This window comes from Polyergus mexicanus, unplaced genomic scaffold (assembly GCF_030449975.1).
Source record: "Polyergus mexicanus isolate NDT 795.1 unplaced genomic scaffold, iyPolMexi1.0 SCAF_16, whole genome shotgun sequence".
Taxonomy (NCBI): Eukaryota; Metazoa; Arthropoda; class Insecta; order Hymenoptera; family Formicidae; genus Polyergus; species Polyergus mexicanus.
In genome coordinates, this window is record NW_027223336.1 from 4984914 (window position 1) to 5008082 (window position 23169).

At 41.1% G+C, this 23169-nt stretch overlaps 1 protein-coding gene across 1 annotated transcript; it reads left to right on the forward strand.

Moving 5' to 3' along the window:
• The first annotated feature begins 1642 nt into the window (after nt 1-1642).
• On the forward strand, nt 1643-2843 carry LOC138940355 (uncharacterized). Its single transcript, XM_070309192.1, has 2 exons — nt 1643-2559; nt 2708-2843. The coding sequence occupies exons 1-2, from the start codon at nt 1643-1645 to the stop codon at nt 2841-2843; spliced, it is 1053 nt and encodes a 350-aa protein (XP_070165293.1).
• The last annotated feature ends 20326 nt before the right edge of the window (nt 2844-23169 follow it).

Genomic DNA, 23169 nt, shown 5'->3' on the forward strand with positions numbered 1-23169 from the left:
TGTAACGTGTCCATTTGCACCGTGTCCAATTGTACTGTGTCCAAGTGAAGGCCACTCATGAACGACAGCAAAGCCGCGCGCCGTCAGCTGGAGGAGCTGCAACGTCACGATCGCGGGATGGAAGGTCGCGGACTTTATCTCGCTCCGTATAAATACGGACAGGGACTGTATCTCGGCCCGTACAAACATGGACAAGGAATGGCAACGAAGAAAAAAAAACGTCGAAAAGACACTAAAAATGCCCATGGGTGTAACAATGAACATACAATTAGAACAATTGGCGAAACGTATACGTATACCGTACTTTAGAGGGATTTTCATGCGTGATTCGTTACCGATCGGTGATATATATCGAAATGAGAGCGGCATCGTGAATTTGGATAACATTAAAGGACCGGGTACTCATTGGGTAGCGTACGCAAAGAGGGGAAATCGCGCTATATATTTCGACGGTTTTGGACTGCCGAATGAATTGGTGCGATATTTTGGATGGAATGTGACGAAGATCGAGTACAATCGCACGTCCTTTCAAACTTACGATCAAAGCATCTGCGGACAATTGTGTCTGCGGTTTCTCCGAACGGTTGACGACAATTGGTATGAACTTAAAGCCTGACGATGCGCCGTTAAGACTCAGTATTCGTTAAACAGTTTTACCGACATGTCTATGACATTCACGCTGACCGGGAAGAGTAGCGTCCTCGCGGCACACTACCATCCAGCCATAGATTTGAGCGACGGTGATTACGAGCTCGGTCTAACGAATTTTGAAACTTATCATACGATATCGAACGTGAATTCCTCGAATAATAAATTTTATTTCGATGAGGATGACACGGAAATTACGATTCCCGAGGGATCGTACGAGATACACGCAATACACGAGTTTTTGAAACGTGCAATTTCACGGAAACGCCCGCGACGCGTAGTTCGCTCCGGCAATCGTGTCGACAAACGCGGTGATATCGCGGGGATATCGCGAAAGGAGACTGTTCGAGCGAACTGTGATGAAGACGAGGCTGTAGAATCCCCGATAGTGCTCCGTGCTAATTACAATACGATGAATAGCGAGATCAAATGCGCTTTCAGAGTAAACTTTAACAAACCCAACAACATTGGATCGCTGCTGGGATTCTCGTCGAAGCGTATATTGCAACCGGGACAATGGCACCAATCGGACATACCGATTAATATCATCAACGTAAACATTATCCGCGTAGAGTGTAACGTGACCGCTGGTGCGTACAGCAATAGCAAACACATTCATACGATACATGAATTTTCACCGAGCGTGCCGCCAGGATATAAGATATCGGAAACGCCGGCGCAGATCATTTATTTGCCGATCATCGCGCGGAGCATTACGGATCTAACGATACGCGTTGCGGATCAAGATGGACGATTGCTCGATTTTCGAGGAGAAGAGATCACCATCAGATTGCACATACGACGGCGACAAAATTAGCGTGCGATACATGAGATGCTTGTGTTGAGCGGAGCGAAAGACGCGAGAGATAACGCGACAACAACAACAACAACGTCAACATTCGCTAATATCCAATTATCCGGTTGCGCCAAGAAAAAAAACTCAACGCGTCAAACATTGAATTTTTGCAATCTTTGGGAAAATCTCTGAGAAAACATGACCGATATCCTTAACATCGAAGGCGAGCCGGTCTTTGACGATCGTATCGTCAAGATCGAGACTCACACGTACAACCCGTACGCCAATACGACGTTTGAGCACAGCGATGAGATACGAATACCCATACAACAACAGGATTTGTATACGTTGCCATATGAGAGTTTTCTATACATCGAGGGAAAACCAAAGATAAACAAACCAGCTGAAGGGTTTGATGTGGTACTGGGAAATAATTGCGTCGCGTTCATGTTCGATGAGATTCGATACGAACTCGACGGTGTGGAGATTGATCGTAGCAGAAATGTGGGAATAACCAGCACAGTCAAGAACTGTCTAACGATATCATCCAATAGAACTGTGATTATGAGGAACGCCGGCTGGGATGCGCATACTAACACGAATGGATACTTTAATTTTTGCGTACCGCTCTACATGTTATTGGGATTTTGCGAGGATTACAGGCGCGTGGTGATTAACGCTCGTCACGAATTGATCTTAATACGATCGCGCAACGACAACAATTGCCTGATTGGAAATTTGGTGTTGGAGCCTGTGATCGACATATTCAAGATACAATGGCGAATGCCACACGTCGTATTGAACGAGATTAACAAGTTGTCGATGCTGCGCGCCTTGGAAAGCGGACAATACCTCAGTATGGGTTTTCACTCGTGGGATCTGTATGAATTTCCGTTATTGCAGCTTACAACCAAACATTCGTGGCCCATTAAGACCGCGACTCAGCTGGAGAAGCTGCGATACGTTGTTTTCGTTCTGCAGACAGGTCGGAAGAACGTCATGTCCGAGGATACGAGTCGATTCGACGACTGCAAATTGACCAACGTAAAACTCTATCTGAACTCGGAATGTTATCCGTATGACGGTATGAATCTGAATTTCGATAAAAACAGATGGTTGATTTTGTACGACACGTATCAACGTTTCTGCAAAAATTATTACGGATACGAGTCTCTCGAGCCGAGGTCTCACCGTCACGCAATTTTTACGTAACGGTCCGTTCATGATCATCGATTGCTCTCGACAAAACAAATCGGTCAAAAGCGCAACCGTGGATGTGAGATTAGAATTCGAGTGTAAGGAGAACGTGCAGCCGAATACCACAGCGTACTGCCTCATCATACACGATCGCGTGATTCAGTACAACCCGTTGACCAATGTTGTGCGCAAAATCACCTAAGTATGGGGGAATGAGACGATATAAAATCTATAATACATCAGGATCAATCGCAGTCTTCTTCTCGAAGAGCTGATATAAAAAGAAAAACGTTATGTCCGTACCAACGTTCGTAGACCTACAAGGATTCTTCGTCGGGATGAAATTTGTCGTAAAGGAGGTGGCGGTGCTGAGAAAGGGGACCGTTCTGGCGCATTACATTTTTACATACCCCCTACTATAGAATCTCCTCACAAAATCCGACAAATCATGTGCTTCCTGACTGATCGCGAATCACCATGGATTACGATGGAAAGACGGAAACGTGCCGTACAGCATGGCTAAACGCTTGATTACATCAGCCGTGCTTGGTACAGAAGAGGATGACGAGACGTCGACTCTCGTGTACGTCAAGGGATGTTAGAAACGAGAATGGCTGGCGGATTTGCTTGAGAATCTTGCGAGAGAAAATTTAATCATCGAGACTTTGGATGCTGATTACGAAGATATTGAATCTTTAAATAATCTAGATGTTACTAATACTATACGATGCGGAAAACATGTTAAGAATTGCGCATTACAGAATGTATTAACAATATTTAGCTGATGGTCGCAACGCCAAAAAAAAATTGTAATATTTTTATAAATAAAATGTGTAAACGTATTTAATGTTTTTTATTTCTTATTCTCCCCACTCCTTTCCTCGCGAGTCGTTTCTAAGAATTCTTTTTAATGTTGACCGTTTCTCCTTCTCCTAAATTTTCAGAGCAATAATCTCCCATCGCATCATACGTTGATCGTTTCCCCTTCTCCTAAATTTTCAGAGCATTGATCTCCCACCACATCATACTTTTGAAAAATAAGCGTCACGTATATTCGATTAATTCTTATACGATCAGTATCGTGTCACCTGCTAGTACCAACGGTTCACTTCTCATAACCGAGAGATAAAATGTACTCCGATGAAGGAAGCACCAGCAACGGTTGCAAACGCGTGAATTACTACGTTCCACGAGACGAAATTAAGCCGTGCAAGAAACCACGAGATGAAATTAAGCCGTACAAGAAACCACTTGATTTGTAAGTATCACAAATGTTTCATACATATATATATACATATTTTTCATATATGTTTTTTCCATGCTATTTCATATTTCTTGTATTTTTCAGATGCGGTAAACCTCGCTGTATACCACGTATTTTGGTACGCAGATTTGCTTTGACGCGCACTGCTTATAAATACTTGGATATCGGAATCAGCGTTGGAATAACATCTTACGTAGAACTGCATCTGGGCGATAACCGAGGCAACCAAATCGTTTTGTCTATCGATACATGGGAATCGCTAATGCTGAAACGAGCGTTGAACAATTTGTACAAACGCCTAATCATGCACCGATATGGATTAACGATATAACAATTGAGATTGTTAAAATAAGTGATGCGAGTGTTGTCAAACTTATGTTGCGCGATTCTTGCTTGTACATGAAACCGTCAACTATATTTTTCTTATTCGAACTCGAACACTGTGTTAATCACGAATATTTGAAGCTGTGCGAGAATCTAGAAGCTGTAAATGAGAGTTTCGATCAATTTGTTCGGAGTTTGCAAAGTAGTATGTTTGGCGCCGAGAGAGATTCTGCGGTTAAAATCTTGCGTGAAGTCTATGATAAAACATCTATCATAGATTGTGAACTATTAGCTTATGCTGTGGATGAAATTTTGTCTGAAACCTTGAGACGGGGTGATGTATGGTAATATAAATAAATAAATAAATGTGTTAAAAAATGAAAAAAAAATTATTATGTATTTCTTTCGCTTCCCTTCCTTGCATATTCTCCGTACAAACCGCATGCGCGATCTTAAGGTACAATGCAGTAATGCGTGGGAGAAAGACGGCGCGAGTCATAGCACTGCGTGTAGAGAAACGTTTCTCCTCAATTTCCTTAATGTTGTACAAGAATTTTCGACAAATCTCACTTACCGACACGTAACTAGGACGTTCCTAACGATCAAAACTTGAGTACATAGCGGTCATAGCACTGCGCGTAGAGAAACGTTTCTCCTCAATTTCCTTAATGTTGTACAAGAATTTTCTACAAATCTGATTTACAGACACGTAACTAAGACGTTCCAAACAAACAAAACTTGCGTACATAGCGATCTTAGCTCTGTGTGCAGAGAAACGTGATTCCTCTATTTCCTTGACGTGGTACAAGAATTTTTAACATATCTCACATGCCGACACGTAACTAAGACGTTCCGAACGAAGGAAACTTGCGTACATAGCGATCTCTAGTCTGTGCGCAGAGAAACGTGATTCCTCTATTTCCTTGACGTGGTACAAAAATTTTTAGCAAATCTCACTTGCCGATACGTAACTAAGACGTTCCGAACGAAGGAAACTTGCGTACGTTGCGATCTCTAGTCTGTGTGCAGAGAAACGTGATTCTTCTATTTCCTTGACGTTGTACAAGAATTTTCTGCATATCTCACTTGCCGACACGTAACTAAGGCGTTCCGAACGGAGGAAACTTGCGTACAAAGCAATATCTTCTCTGTGTGCTGAGAAACGTATCTACTCAATTTCCTTCATGTTGCACAAGAATTTTTTGCATATCTCGCTTCCCGATACGTAACTAACACGTTCCAAACGAACAAAACTTGCGTACATAGCGATCTCAGCTCTGTGCTCAGAGAAGCGTTTCTCCTCAAATTCCTTGACGTGGTACAAGAATTTTTAGCATATCTCACTTGCCGACACGTAACTAAGACGTTCCGAACGGAGGAAACTTGCGTACATAGCGATCTCTTCTCTGTGTGCAGAGAAACGTTTCTACTCAATTTCCTTCATGTTGCACAAGAATTTTCTGCATATCTCACTTGCCGATACGTAACTAAGACGTTCCGAACGAAGGAAACTTGCGTACGTAGTGATCTCTAGTCTGTGTGCAGAGAAACGTGATTCCTCTATTTCCTTGACGTGGTACAAGAATTTTTAGCATATCTCACTTGCCGACACGTAACTAAGACGATCCGAACGAAGGAAACTTGCGTACATAGCAATCTCTAGTCTGTGTGCGTGATTCCTCTCTTTCCTTGACGTGGTACAAGAATTTTTAGCATATCTCACTTGCCGATACGTAACTAAGACGTTCCGAACGAAGGAAACTTGCGTAAATAGCGATCTCTAGTCTGTGTGCAGAGAAACGTGATTCCTATATTTCCTTCATATTGCACAAGAATTTTCTGCATATCTCATTTGCCGATACGTAACAAAGACGTCCCGAACGAAGGAAACTTGTGTACATAGCGATCTCTAGTCTGTGTGCAGAGAAACGTGATTCCTCTATTTCCTTGACGTTGTACAAGAATTTTCTGCATATCTCACTTGCCGACACGTAACTAAGGCGTTCCGAACGAAGGAAACTTGCGTAAATAGCGATCTCTAATCTGTGTGCGGAGAAACGTGATTCCTCTATTTCCTTCATATTGCACAAGAATTTTCTGCATATCTCATTTGCCGATACGTAACTAAGACGTCCCGAGCGAAGGATACTGGCGTACATAGCGATCTCTAGTCTGTGTGCAGAGAAACGTGATTCCTTTATTTCCTTGACGTGGTACAAGAATTTTTAGCATATCTCACTTGCCGATACGTAATTAAGACGTTCCGGACGAACAAAACTTGCGTACATAGCGATCTCAGCTCTGTGCTCAGAGAAGCGTTTCTCTTCAATTTCCTTGACGTGGTACAAGAATTTTTAGCATATCTCACTTGCCGATAAGTAACTAAGACGTTCCGAACGAAGGAAACTTGCGTACATAGCGATCTCTTCTCTGTGTGCAGAGAAACGCTTCTACTCAATTTCCTTCATGTTGCAAAAGAATTTTCTGCATATCTCACTTGCCGATAGGTAACTAAGACGTTCCGAACGAAGGAAACTTGCGTACATAGCGATCCCTAGTCTGTGTGCAGAGAAACATGATTCCTCTATTTCCTTGACGTTGTACAAGAATTTTCTGCATATCTCACTTGCCGACACGTAACTAAGGCGTTCCGAACGAAGGAAACTTGCGTAAATAGGGATCACTAATCTGTGTGCAGAGAAACGTGATTCCTCTATTTCCTTCATATTGCACAAGAATTTTCTGCATATCTCATTTGCCGATACGTAACTAAGACGTCCCGAACGAAGGAAACTGGCGTACATAGCGATCTCTAGTCTGTGTGCAGAGAAACGTGATTCCTTTATGTCCTTGACGTGGTACAAGAATTTTTAGCATATCTCACTTGCCGATACGTAACTAAGACGTTCCGAACGAACAAAACTTGCGTACGTAGCGTTCTCTAGTCTGTGTGCAGAGAAACGTGATTCCTCTATTTCCTTGACGTGGTACAAGAATTTTTAGCATATCTCACTTGCCGATACGTAACTAAGACGTTCCGAACGAAGGAAACTTGCGTACATAGCGATCTCTAGTCTGTGTGCAGAGAAATGTGATTCCTCTATTTCCTTGGCGTGGTACAAGAATTTTTAGCATATCTCACTTGCCGACACGTAACTAAGACGTTCCGAACGAAGGAAACTTGCGTACATAGCGATATCTTCTCTGTGTGCAGAGAAACGTATCTACTCAATTTCCTTCATGTTGCACAAGAATTTTTTGCATATTTCGCTTCCCGATACGTAATTAAGACGTTCCGGACGAACAAAACTTGCGTACATAGCGATCTCAGCTCTGTGCTCAGAGAAGCGTTTCTCTTCAATTTCCTTGACGTGGTACAAGAATTTTTAGCATATCTCACTTGCCGATACGTAACTAAGACGTTCCGAACGAAGGAAACTTGCGTACATAGCGATCTCTTCTCTGTGTGCAGAGAAACGTTTCTACTCAATATCCTTCATGTTGCAAAAGAATTTTCTGCATATCTCACTTGCCGACACGTAACTAAGACGTTCCGAACGAAGGAAACTTGCGTACATAGCGATATCTTCTCTGTGTGCAGAGAAACGTATCTACTCAATTTCCTTCATGTTGCACAAGAATTTTTTGCATATCTCGCTTCCCGATACGTAATTAAGACGTTCCGGACGAACAAAACTTGCGTACATAGCGATCTCAGCTCTGTGCTCAGAGAAGCGTTTCTCTTCAATTTCCTTGACGTGGTACAAGAATTTTTAGCATATCTCGCTTGCCGATACGTAACTAAGACGTTCCGAACGAAGGAAACTTGCGTACATAGCGATCTCTAGTCTGTGTGCGTGATTCCTCTCTTTCCTTGACGTGGTACAAGAATTTTGAGCATATCTCACTTGCCGATACGTAACTAAGACGTTCCGAACGAAGGAAACTTGCGTAACTAGCGATCTCTAATCTGTGTGCAGAGAAACGTGATTCCTCTATTTCCTTCATATTGCACAAGAATTTTCTGCATATCTCATTTGCCGATACGTAACTAAGACGTCCCGAACGAAGGAAACTGGCGTACACAGCGATCTCTAGTCTGTGTGCAGAGAAACGTGATTCTTCTATTTCCTTGACGTTGTACAAGAATTTTTAGCATATCTCACTTGCCGATACGTAACTAAGACGTTCCGAACGAAGGAAACTTGCGTAAATAGCGATCTCTAGTCTGTGTGCAGAGAAACGTGATTCCTATATTTCCTTCATATTGCACAAGAATTTTCTGCATATCTCATTTGCCGATACGTAACAAAGACGTCCCGAACGAAGGAAACTTGTGTACATAGCGATCTCTAGTCTGTGTGCAGAGAAACGTGATTCCTCTATTTCCTTGACGTTGTACAAGAATTTTCTGCATATCTCACTTGCCGACACGTAACTAAGGCGTTCCGAACGAAGGAAACTTGCGTAAATAGCGATCTCTAATCTGTGTGCGGAGAAACGTGATTCCTCTATTTCCTTCATATTGCACAAGAATTTTCTGCATATCTCATTTGCCGATACGTAACTAAGACGTCCCGAGCGAAGGATACTGGCGTACATAGCGATCTCTAGTCTGTGTGCAGAGAAACGTGATTCCTTTATTTCCTTGACGTGGTACAAGAATTTTTAGCATATCTCACTTGCCGATACGTAATTAAGACGTTCCGGACGAACAAAACTTGCGTACATAGCGATCTCAGCTCTGTGCTCAGAGAAGCGTTTCTCTTCAATTTCCTTGACGTGGTACAAGAATTTTTAGCATATCTCACTTGCCGATAAGTAACTAAGACGTTCCGAACGAAGGAAACTTGCGTACATAGCGATCTCTTCTCTGTGTGCAGAGAAACGCTTCTACTCAATTTCCTTCATGTTGCAAAAGAATTTTCTGCATATCTCACTTGCCGATAGGTAACTAAGACGTTCCGAACGAAGGAAACTTGCGTACATAGCGATCCCTAGTCTGTGTGCAGAGAAACATGATTCCTCTATTTCCTTGACGTTGTACAAGAATTTTCTGCATATCTCACTTGCCGACACGTAACTAAGGCGTTCCGAACGAAGGAAACTTGCGTAAATAGGGATCTCTAATCTGTGTGCAGAGAAACGTGATTCCTCTATTTCCTTCATATTGCACAAGAATTTTCTGCATATCTCATTTGCCGATACGTAACTAAGACGTCCCGAACGAAGGAAACTGGCGTACATAGCGATCTCTAGTCTGTGTGCAGAGAAACGTGATTCCTTTATGTCCTTGACGTGGTACAAGAATTTTTAGCATATCTCACTTGCCGATACGTAACTAAGACGTTCCGAACGAACAAAACTTGCGTACGTAGCGTTCTCTAGTCTGTGTGCAGAGAAACGTGATTCCTCTATTTCCTTGACGTGGTACAAGAATTTTTAGCATATCTCACTTGCCGATACGTAACTAAGACGTTCCGAACGAAGGAAACTTGCGTACATAGCGATCTCTAGTCTGTGTGCAGAGAAATGTGATTCCTCTATTTCCTTGGCGTGGTACAAGAATTTTTAGCATATCTCACTTGCCGACACGTAACTAAGACGTTCCGAACGAAGGAAACTTGCGTACATAGCGATATCTTCTCTGTGTGCAGAGAAACGTATCTACTCAATTTCCTTCATGTTGCACAAGAATTTTTTGCATATCTCGCTTCCCGATACGTAATTAAGACGTTCCGGACGAACAAAACTTGCGTACATAGCGATCTCAGCTCTGTGCTCAGAGAAGCGTTTCTCTTCAATTTCCTTGACGTGGTACAAGAATTTTTAGCATATCTCACTTGCCGATACGTAACTAAGACGTTCCGAACGAAGGAAACTTGCGTACATAGCGATCTCTTCTCTGTGTGCAGAGAAACGTTTCTACTCAATATCCTTCATGTTGCAAAAGAATTTTCTGCATATCTCACTTGCCGATACGTAACTAAGACGTTCCGAACGAAGGAAACTTGCGTAAATAGCGATCTCTAATCTGTGTGCAGAGAAACGTGATTCCTCTATTTCCTTCATATTGCACAAGAATTTTCTGCATATCTCATTTGCCGATACGTAACAAAGACGTCCCGAACGAAGGAAACTGGCGTACATAGCGATCTCTAGTCTGTGTGCAGAGAAACGTGATTCTTCTATTTCCTTGACGTTGTACAAGAATTTTTTGCATATCTCATTTGCCGATACGTAACTAAGACGTCCCGAACGAAGGAAACTTGCGTAAATAGCGATCTCTAATCTGTGTGCAGAGAAACGTGATTCCTCTATTTCCTTCATGTTGCACAAGAATTTTTTGCATATCTCGCTTGCCGATACGTAACTAAGACGTTCCGAACGAAGGAAACTTGCGTACATAGCGATCTCTTCTCTGTGTGCAGAGAAACGTGATTCCTCTATTTCCTTGACGTGGTACAAGAATTTTTAGGATATCTCACTTGCCGACACGTAACTAAGACGTTCCGAGCGAAGGAAACTTGCGTACATAGCGATCTCTAGTCTGTGTGCAGAGAAACGTGATTCCTCTATTTCCTTCATGTTGCACAAGAATTTTCTGCATATCTCACTTGCCGATACGTAACTAAGACGTTCCGAACAAAGGAAACTTGCGTACGTATCGATCTCTAGTCTGTGTGCAGAGAAACGTGATTCCTCTATTTCCTTCATATTGCACAAGAATTTTCTGCATATCTCATTTGCCGATACGTAACTAAGACGTCCCGAACGAAGGAAGCTGGCGTACACAGCGATCTCTAGTCTGTGTGCAGAGAAACGTGATTCCTCTATTTCCTTGACGTTGTACAAGAATTTTCTGCATATCTCACTTGCCGACACGTAACTAAGGCGTTCCGAACGGAGGAAACTTGCGTACAAAGCGATATCTTCTCTGTCTGCAGAGAAACGTATCTACTCAATTTCCTTCATGTTGCACAAAAATTTTCTGCATATCTCACTTGCCGATACGTAACTAAGACGTTCCGAACGAAGGAAACTTGCGTACGTAGTGATCTCTAGTCTGTGTGCAGAGAAACGTGATTCCTCTATTTCCTTGACGTGGTACAAGAATTTTTAGCATATCTCACTTGCCGACACGTAACTAAGACGTTCCGAACGAAGGAAACTTGCGTACATAGCGATCTCTAGTCTGTGTGCGTGATTCCTCTCTTTCCTTGACGTGGTACAAGAATTTTTAGCATATCTCACTTGCCGATACGTAACTAAGACGTTCCGAACGAAGGAAACTTGCGTAAATAGCGATCTCTAATCTGTGTGCAGAGAAACGTGATTCCTCTATTTCCTTCATATTGGACAAGAATTTTCTGCATATCTCATTTGCCGATACGTAACTAAGACGTCCCGAACGAAGGAAACTGGCGTACACAGCGATCTCTAGTCTGTGTGCAGAGAAACGTGATTCTTCTATTTCCTTGACGTTGTACAAGAATTTTTTGCATATCTCATTTGCCGATACGTAACTAAGACGTCCCGAACGAAGGAAACTTGTGTACATAGCGATCTCTAGTCTGTGTGCAGAGAAACGTGATTCCTCTATTTCCTTCATATTGCACAAGAATTTTCTGCATATCTCATTTGCCGATACGTAACTAAGACGTCCCGAACGAAGGAAACTTGCGTACATAGCGATCTCTAGTCTGTGTGCAGAGAAACGTGATTCCTCTATTTCCTTGACGTTGTACAAGAATTTTCTGCATATCTCACTTGCAGACACGAAACTAAGGCGTTCCGAACGGAGGAAACTTGCGTACAAAGCGATATCTTCTCTGTGTGCAGAGAAACGTATCTACTCAATTTCCTTCATGTTGCACAAGAATTTTCTGCATATCTCACTTGCCGATACGTAATTAAGACGTTCCAAACGAAGGAAACTTGCGTACGTAGTGATCTCTAGTCTGTGTGCAGAGAAACGTGATTCCTCTATTTCCTTGACGTGGTACAAGAATTTTTAGCATATCTCACTTGCCGACACGTAACTAAGACGTTCCGAACGAAGGAAACTTGCGTACATAGCGATCTCTAGTCTGTGTGCGTGATTCCTCTCTTTCCTTGACGTGGTACAAGAATTTTTAGCATATCTCACTTGCCGATACGTAACTAAGACGTTCCGAACGAAGGAAACTTGCGTAACTAGCGATCTCTAATCTGTGTGCAGAGAAACGTGATTCCTCTATTTCCTTCATATTGCACAAGAATTTTCTGCATATCTCATTTGCCGATACGTAACTAAGACGTCCCGAACGAAGGAAACTGGCGTACACAGCGATCTCTAGTCTGTGTGCAGAGAAACGTGATTCTTCTATTTCCTTGACGTTGTACAAGAATTTTTTGCATATCTCATTTGCCGATACGTAACTAAGACGTCCCGAACGAAGGAAGCTGGCGTACACAGCGATCTCTAGTCTGTGTGCAGAGAAACGTGATTCCTCTATTTCCTTGACGTTGTACAAGAATTTTCTGCATATCTCACTTGCCGACACGTAACTAAGGCGTTCCGAACGGAGGAAACTTGCGTACAAAGCGATATCTTCTCTGTGTGCAGAGAAACGTATCTACTCAATTTCCTTCATGTTGCACAAAAATTTTCTGCATATCTCACTTGCCGATACGTAACTAAGACGTTCCGAACGAAGGAAACTTGCGTACGTAGTGATCTCTAGTCTGTGTGCAGAGAAACGTGATTCCTCTATTTCCTTGACGTGGCACAAGAATTTTTAGCATATCTCACTTGCCGACACGTAACTAAGACGTTCCGAACGAAGGAAACTTGCGTACATAGCGATCTCTAGTCTGTGTGCGTGATTCCTCTCTTTCCTTGACGTGGTACAAGAATTTTTAGCATATCTCACTTGCCGATACGTAACTAAGACGTTCCGAACGAACAAAACTTGCGTACGTAGCGTTCTCTAGTCTGTGTGCAGAGAAACGTGATTCCTCTATTTCCTTGACGTGGTACAAGAATTTTTAGCATATCTCACTTGCCGATACGTAACTAAGACGTTCCGAACGAAGGAAACTTGCGTACATAGCGATCTCTAGTCTGTGTGCGTGATTCCTCTTTCCTTGACGTGGTACAAGAATTTTTAGCATATCTCACTTGCCGATACGTAACTAAGACGTTCCGAACGAAGGAAACTTGCGTAAATAGCGATCTCTAATCTGTGTGCAGAGAAACGTGATTCCTCTATTTCCTTCATATTGCACAAGAATTTTCTGCATATCTCATTTGCCGATACGTAACTAAGACGTCCCGAACGAAGGAAGCTGGCGTACACAGCGATCTCTAGTCTGTGTGCAGAGAAACGTGATTCCTCTATTTCCTTGACGTTGTACAAGAATTTTCTGCATATCTCACTTGCCGACACGTAACTAAGGCGTTCCGAACGGAGGAAACTTGCGTACAAAGCGATATCTTCTCTGTGTGCAGAGAAACGTGATTCCTCTATTTCCTTCATATTGCACAAGAATTTTCTGCATATCTCATTTGCCGATACGTAACTAAGACGTCCCGAGCGAAGGAAACTGGCGTACATAGCGATCTCTAGTCTGTGTGCAGAGAAACGTGATTCCTTTATTTCCTTGACGTGGTACAAGAATTTTTAGCATATCTTACTTGCCGATACGTAACTAAGACGTTCCGAACGAACAAAACTTGCGTACGTAGCGATTTCTAGTCTGTGTGCAGAGAAACGTGATTCCTCTATTTCCTGGACGTGGTACAAGAATTTTTAGCATATCTCACTTGCCGATACGTAACTAAGACGTTCCGAACGAAGGAAACTTGCGTACATAGCAATATCTTCTCTGTGTGCAGAGAAACGTACCTACTCAATTTCCTTCATGTTGCACAAGAATTTTTTGCATATCTCGCTTGCCGATACGTAACTAAGACGTTCCGAACGAACAAAACTTGCGTACGTAGCGATCTCTAGTCTGTGTGCAGAGAAACGTGATTCCTCTATTTCCTTGACGTGGTACAATAATTTTTTGCATATCTCATTTGCCGATACGTAATCAAGACGTCCCGAACGAAGGAAACTTGCGTACATAGCGATCTCTAGTCTGTGTGCAGAGAAACGTGATTCCTCTATTTCCTTCATGTTGCACAAGAATTTTCTGCATATCTAATTTGCCGATACATAACTAAGACGTCCCGAACGAAGGAAACTTGCGTACATAGCGATCTCTAGTCTGTGTGCAGACAAACGTGATTCCTCTATTTCCTTGACGTGGTACAAGAATTTTTAGCATATCTCACTTGCCGATACGTAACTAAGACGTTCCGAACGAACAAAACTTGCGTACGTTGCGATCTCTAGTCTGTGTGCAGAGAAACGTGATTCCTCTATTTCCTTGACGTGGTACAAGAATTTTTAGCATATCTCACTTGCGGACACGTAACTAAGACGTTCCGAACGAAGGAAACTTGTGTACATAGCGATCTCTAGTCTGTGTGCAGAGAAACGTGACTCCTCTATTTCCTTGACGTTGTACAAGAATTTTTTGCATATCTCATTTGCCGATACGTAACTAAGACGTCCCGAACGAAGGAAACTTGTGTACATAGCGATCTCTAGTCTGTGTGCAGAGAAACGTGATTCCTCTATTTCCTTGACGTGGTACAAGAATTTTTTGCATATCTCATTTGCCGATACGTAATCAAGACGTCCCGAACGAAGGAAACTTGCGTACATAGCGAACTCTAGTCTGTCTGCTGAGAAACGTGATTCCTCTATTTCCTTCATGTTGCACAAGAATTTTCTGCAAATCTCATTTGCCGATACGTAACTAAGACGTCCCGAACGAAGGAAACTTGCGTACATAGCGATCTCTAGTCTGTGTGCAGAGAAACGTGATTCCTCTATTTCCTTCTTGTTGCACAAGAATTTTCTGCATATCTAATTTGCCGATACATAACTAAGACGTCCCGAACGAAGGAAACTTGCGTACATAGCGATCTCTAGTCTGTGTGCAGACAAACGTGATTCCTCTATTTCCTTGACGTGGTACAAGAATTTTTAGCATATCTCACTTGCCGATACGTAACTAAGACGTCCCGAACGAAGGAAACTTGCGTACATAGCGATCTCTTCTCTGTGTGCAGAGAAACGTTTCTACTCAATTTCCTTCATGTTGCACAAGAATTTTTTGCATATCTCATTTGCCGATACGTAACCAAGACGTTCCGAACGAAGGAAACTTGCGTACGTAGCGATCTCTAGTCTGTGTGCAGAGAAACGTGATTCTTCTATTTCCTTGACGTTGTACAAGAATTTTTTGCATATCTCATTTGCCGATACGTAACTAAGACGTCCCGAACGAAGGAAACTTGCGTACATAGCGATCTCTAGTCTGTGTGCAGAGAAACGTGATTCTTCTATTTCCTTGACGTTGTACAAGAATTTTTTGCATATCTCATTTGCCGATACGTAACTAAGACGTCCCGAACGAGGGAAACTTGCGTACATAGCGATTTTATCTTTGTGTGCAGAGAAACGTTTCTACTCAATTTCCTTCATGTTGCACAAGAATTTTTTGCATATCTCACTTGCCGATAGGTAACTAAGACGTTCCGAACGAAGGAAACTTGCGTACATAGCGATCTCTAGTCTGTGTGCAGAGAAACGTGATTCCTCTATTTCCTTCATGTTGCACAAGAATTTTCTGCATATCTAATTTGCCGATACATAACTAAGACGTCCCGAACGAAGGAAACTTGCGTACATAGCGATCTCTAGTATGTGTGCAGACAAACGTGATCCCTCTATTTCCTTGACGTGGTACAAGAATTTTTAGCATATCTCACTTGCCGATACGTAACTAAGACGTTCCGAACGAACAAAACTTGCGTACGTAGCGATCTCTAGTCTGTGTGCAGAGAAACGTGATTCCTCTATTTCCTTGACGTGGTACAAGAATTTTTAGCATATCTCACTTGCGGACACGTAACTAAGACGTTCCGAACGAAGGAAACTTGCGTACATAGCGATCTCTTCTCTGTGTGCAGAGAAACGTTTCTACTCAATTTCCTTCATGTTGCACAAGAATTTTCTGCATATCTCACTTGCCGATACGTAACTAAGACGTTCAGAACGAAGGAAACTTGCGTACATAGCGATATCTTCTCTGTGTGCAGAGAAACGTATCTACTCAATTTCCTTCATGTTGCACAAGAATTTTTTGCATATCTCGCTTGCCGATACGTAACTAAGACGTTCCGAACGAACAAAACTTGCGTAAGTAGCGATCTCTAGTCTGTGTGCAGAGAAACGTGATTCTTCTATTTCCTTGACGTTGTACAAGAATTTTTTGCATATCTCATTTGCCGATACGTAACTAAGACGTCCCGAACGAAGGAAACTTGCGTACATAGCGATCTCTAGTCTGTGTGCAGAGAAACGTGATTTCTCAATTTCCTTGACGTTGTACAAGAATTTTCTGCATATCTCACTTGCCGACTCGTAACTAAGGCGTTCCGAACGGAGGAAACTTGCGTACATAGCGATATCTTCTCTGTGTGCAGAGAAACGTATCTACTCAATTTCCTTCATGTTGCACAAGAATTTTTTGCATATCTCGCTTTCCGATACGTAACTAAGACGTTCCGAACGAACAAAACTTGCGTAAGTAGCGATCTCTAGTCTGTGTGCAGAGAAACGTGATTCTTCTATTTCCTTGACGTTGTACAAGAATTTTTTGCATATCTCATTTGCCGATACGTAACTAAGACGTCCCGAACGAAGGAAACTTGCGTACATAGCGATCTCTAGTCTGTGTGCAGAGAAACGTGATTCCTCAATTTCCTTGACGTTGTACAAGAATTTTCTGCATATCTCACTTGCCGACTCGTAACTAAGGCGTTCCGAACGGAGGAAACTTGCGTACATAGCGATATCTTCTCTGTGTGCAGAGAAACGTATCTACTCAATTTCCTTCATGTTGCACAAGAATTTTTTGCATATCTCGCTTGCCGATTCGTAACTAAGACGTTCCGAACGAAGGAAACTTGCGTACATAGCGATCTCTAGTCTGTGTGCAGAGAAACGTGATTCCTCTATTTCCTTCATGTTGCACAAGAATTTTCTGCATATCTCACTTGCCGATACGTAACTAAGACGTTCCGAACGAAGGAAACTTGCGTACGTAGCGATCTCTAGTCTGTGTGCAGAGAAATGTGATTCCTCTATTTCCTTGACGTGGTACAAGAATTTTTAGCATATCTCACTTGCCGACACGTAACTAAGACGTTCCGAACGAAGGAAACTTGCGTACATAGCGATATCTTCTCTGTGTGCAGAGAAACGTATCTACTCAATTTCCTTCATGTTGCACAAGAATTTTTTGCATATCTCGCTTCCCGATACGTAATTAAGACGTTCCGGACGAACAAAACTTGCGTACATAGCGATCTCAGCTCTGTGCTCAGAGAAGCGTTTCTGTTCAATTTCCTGGACGTGGTACAAGAATTTTTAGCATATCTCACTTGCCGATACGTAACTAAGACGTTCCGAACGAAGGAAACTTGCGTACATAGCCATATCTTCTCTGTGTGCAGAGAAACGTACCTACTCAATTTCCTTCATGTTGCACAAGAATTTTTTGCATATCTCGCTTGCCGATACGTAACTAAGACGTTCCGAACGAACAAAACTTGCGTACGTAGCGATCTCTAGTCTGTGTGCAGAGAAACGTGATTCCTCTATTTCCTTGACGTGGTACAAGAATTTTTTGCATATCTCATTTGCCGATACGTAATCAAGACGTCCCGAACGAAGGAAACTTGCGTACATAGCGAACTCTAGTCTGTGTGCTGAGAAACGTGATTCCTCTATTTCCTTCATGTTGCACAAGAATTTTCTGCAAATCTCATTTGCCGATACGTAACTAAGACGTCCCGAACGAAGGAAACTTGCGTACATAGCGATCTCTAGTCTGTGTGCAGAGAAACGTGATTCCTCTATTTCCTTCATGTTGCACAAGAATTTTCTGCATATCTAATTTGCCGATACATAACTAAGACGTCCCGAACGAAGGAAACTTGCGTACATAGCGATCTCTAGTCTGTGTGCAGACAAACGTGATTCCTCTATTTCCTTGACGTGGTACAAGAATTTTTAGCATATCTCACTTGCCGATACGTAACTAAGACGTTCCGAACGAACAAAGCTTGCGTACGTAGCGATCTCTAGTCTGTGTGCTGAGAAACGTGATTCCTCTATTTCCTTCATGTTGCACAAGAATTTTCTGCAAATCTCACTTGCGGACACGTAACTAAGACGTTCCGAACGAAGGAAACTTGCGTACATAGCGATATCTTCTCTGTGTGCAGAGAAACGTATCTACTCAATTTCCTTCATGTTGCACAAGAATTTTTTGCATATCTCGCTTGCCGATACGTAACTAAGACGTTCCGAACGAACAAAACTTGCGTAAGTAGCGATCTCTAGTCTGTGTGCAGAGAAACGTGATTCTTCTATTTCCTTGACGTTGTACAAGAATTTTTTGCATATCTCATTTGCCGATACGTAACTAAGACGTCCCGAACGAAGGAAACTTGCGTACATAGCGATCTCTAGTCTGTGTGCAGAGAAACGTGATTCCTCAATTTCCTTGACGTTGTACAAGAATTTTCTGCATATCTCACTTGCCGACTCGTAACTAAGGCGTTCCGAACGGAGGAAACTTGCGTACATAGCGATATCTTCTCTGTGTGCAGAGAAACGTATCTACTCAATTTCCTTCATGTTGCACAAGAATTTTCTGCATATCTCATTTGCCGATACGTAACTAAGACGTCCCGAACGAAGGAAACTGGCGTACATAGCGATCTCTAGTCTGTGTGCAGAGAAACGTGATTCTTCTATTTCCTTGACGTTGTACAAGAATTTTTTGCATATCTCATTTGCCGATACGTAACTAAGACGTCCCGAACGAAGGAAACTTGTGTACATAGCGATCTCTAGTCTGTGTGCAGAGAAACGTGACTCCTCTATTTCCTTGACGTTGTACAAGAATTTTCTGCATATCTCACTTGCCGACACGTAACTAAGACGTTCCGAACGAACAAAACTTGCGTACGTAGCGTTCTCTAGTCTGTGTGCAGAGAAACGTGATTTCTCTATTTCCTTGACGTGGTACAAGAATTTTTAGCATATCTCACTTGCCGATACGTAACTAAGACGTTCCGAACGAAGGAAACTTGCGTACATAGCGATCTCTAGTCTGTGTGCAGAGAAATGTGATTCCTCTATTTCCTTGACGTGGTACAAGAATTTTTAGCATATCTCACTTGCCGACACGTAACTAAGACGTTCCGAACGAAGGAAACTTGCGTACATAGCGATATCTTCTCTGTGTGCAGAGAAACGTATCTACTCAATTTCCTTCATGTTGCACAAGAATTTTTTGCATATCTCGCTTCCCGATACGTAATTAAGACGTTCCGGACGAACAAAACTTGCGTACATAGCGATCTCAGCTCTGTGCTCAGAGAAGCGTTTCTCTTCAATTTCCTGGACGTGGTACAAGAATTTTTAGCATATCTCACTTGCCGATACGTAACTAAGACGTTCCGAACGAAGGAAACTTGCGTACATAGCAATACCTTCTCTGTGTGCAGAGAAACGTATCTACTCAATTTCCTTCATGTTGCACAAGAATTTTTTGCATATCTCGCTTGCCGATACGTAACTAAGACGTTCCGAACGAACAAAACTTGCGTAAGTAGCGATCTCTAGTCTGTGTGCAGAGAAACGTGATTCTTCTATTTCCTTGACGTTGTACAAGAATTTTTTGCATATCTCATTTGCCGATACGTAACTAAGACGTCCCGAACGAAGGAAACTTGCGTACATAGCGATCTCTAGTCTGTGTGCAGAGAAACGTGATTCCTCAATTTCCTTGACGTTGTACAAGAATTTTCTGCATATCTCACTTGCCGACTCGTAACTAAGGCGTTCCGAACGGAGGAAACTTGCGTACATAGCGATATCTTCTCTGTGTGCAGAGAAACGTATCTACTCAATTTCCTTCATGTTGCACAAGAATTTTTTGCATATCTCGCTTGCCGATACGTAACTAAGACGTTCCGAACGAACAAAACTTGCGTAAGTTGCGATCTCTAGTCTGTGTGCAGAGAAACGTGATTCTTCTATTTCCTTGACGTTGTACAAGAATTTTTTGCATATCTCATTTGCCGATACGTAACTAAGACGTCCCGAACGAAGGAAACTTGCGTACATAGCGATTGATTGATCTTTATTAGCTTTCTCAGCTATTTGTAATACAAATCTAGTTTACATTAATTACAATATACTCCTTTAACATTCGCTTAAACGGCACAATTCTTTCATTCCGCTTTATTTCAGCTGGCAAGGCGTTATACATTTTCACTCCTTCGTAAACCATACTCTTTTGCGCACTCCTTGTTCTGCGATATTTTATTGCAATATCCCCAGCTTGTCGTGTTTGCCTTTCACTCTCATTTCCCACAATTTCTAACCTATTTCTTAATTGCTCCGGTAACATGTTCCTTAAAACCTTAAAAATAAATATACACACATTATAATATAGCCTCTGTTTTATGGACATAAACTGCAGCGCTTTCAGCATACGCTCCACTTTGGTATGTCTATCACATTGCAATATGATCCTCATGGCCCGGTTTTGTGCTTTTTGCAATTTACTCAGCTGTGTTTCTCCCATATCAATTAACAGCGTCGCACAATACTCAAAGTGAGGTGCTATAATTGTCTTATATACAATACATCTAGTGTATGCCGATATATAATTACCTATTCTATTCAAAAAACTCGTTTTTTTCCCTATTTTCTTTAGCATATAATCACAGTGGTCCTTAAATCGTAGTCTATCGTCAATAATTATGCCTAGGTATTTCATTATTTCTACACGTTCAATCTCAGTTCCATCCAAACATTTCAATGTTATATTACCTCGCAGTTCTTTTCTTATACTTCTAACAATCATATATTTCGTTTTTCTTGCATTCATTTTTAACTTATTTATATTCATCCACTCTTCTACTATAGTAAATGCCATATTCATTTTGCCCTCTAATTCCGCGCTGCTTTCTCCAGTTACATATATTAACGTATCATCTGCAAACATTTTTATACTACATCCTTCTGGACAGATTTTTATTATATCATTTATATATACTATAAATAATAAAGGTCCTAATACAGATCCTTGCGGTACTCCATATTCTGTGGTCATTAATTTAGACCATTTATTGTTAAATTGAACCTGCTGTGTTCTATCCTTTAAATATGATCTTAACCATTCTATAACCATTCCCCTAATTCCATATTGATATAATTTCTCTAATAATCTTTCTCTATCTATTGTTTCAAAGGCTCGCTTAAGATCCATGAAAATTACCCCTACCATTTTTGCCTCACTAACTATCAATTTCCACTCATCAATGACTGTTTGAATCGCTGTTTCACACGAATACTGTTTTCTAAAGCCCGACTGATGTTCTGTTATAATACAGTTATCTTCCAAATATGTTTCAATTTGCTTTTTAACTACTAGTTCTAACACTTTTTCAAATATTGGTAACATATTTATAGGCCTAAATTCACTTGCTTTTCTAGCTTTCTCTACTTTTGGAATCGGTATTATTGTAGACGTTTTCCAACCTTTTGGACAGCAACCTTCCTTCAAAGAATTATTTATTATATCAACAAATTCCTCTTTTATTACGCAAAATGCTGTCTTTAATATATCGCTAGTTGTTCCCTCCTCTGTACCTTTCTTTTTCGGTAGTCCCATAACAATTTCCTGTAAATGCTCTATACTAATCATTTCAAAATTTTCCATAATTCCCTCGTTTTCAATAACATAAATAATTCTTTTACATGCATTTCCAGTTTTACTCCCATTTATAGATTTTACTATACTATTAATACTTTGTATATAATATAAATTAAATTTATCTGCTATATTGCATCCTTCAGTACTGTCTAATATTTCAAAATCTATATTCTCTACTTCCCTCTTACCTCCTGGTTCGCCTCTAATTATTTCTTTTAGTGTTTTCCACATAGATGTAGGATTTTCTTTATTAAGATCTATCATATTTTCATAATATTCTTTCTTCTTTGTCTTAATTAATTTAACTACTGTATTTCTTTCAATTTTAAATTGCAACCAATTTTGTTCCGTGTCATCATACAATGCCTTCCTATATGCCTCATCCCTTTTGGCCGCTGCTTCTCTTATTTCATCCGAAAACCATTTTTTCCCTTCCCATATTCTCGGAATTCTAAAATTTTTTCTAGGTGCTGTAGCGTCCAACGCATTTACTATACTATCAACAAATTTCTTCGCTCTCACACTGATATTCATATCTTGGTTTTTCTCTAATTTATTTTCCACTAATTTAATAAATTCATCTATATTAAATTCTCTATAATTCCTAACACTAAGTTCTCTGTATTTATTATCAAATTTATTCGCATTCAGTTCAACTTTTAGCCACGCATGGTCCGTTATTTTAGGTTCATGCATTACCTGCACTTCTATTTTATTATTAGCAAAAATTAAATCTATAATTGTTTTACTATCTTTCGTAATTCTCGTCGGTTTATTTACATATTGTTTCATGCCTAAGCTCAACATTGTCGTTTGTAACTTCCTTGTATAAAACGAATCTAACATAATATCTATATTAAAGTCTCCTATTACCATACATTCTCCCCGTATTATTAACTCTTCTATTATATCCTCCAGAAATCTCACGAAATCACCATGCGATGCACTCGGTGAATGATATATTACCATTATTATTCCTCTATACAATTTGTCTTTCACCTCAATCGCAGCACACCAACAATTCGATTCTAATTTT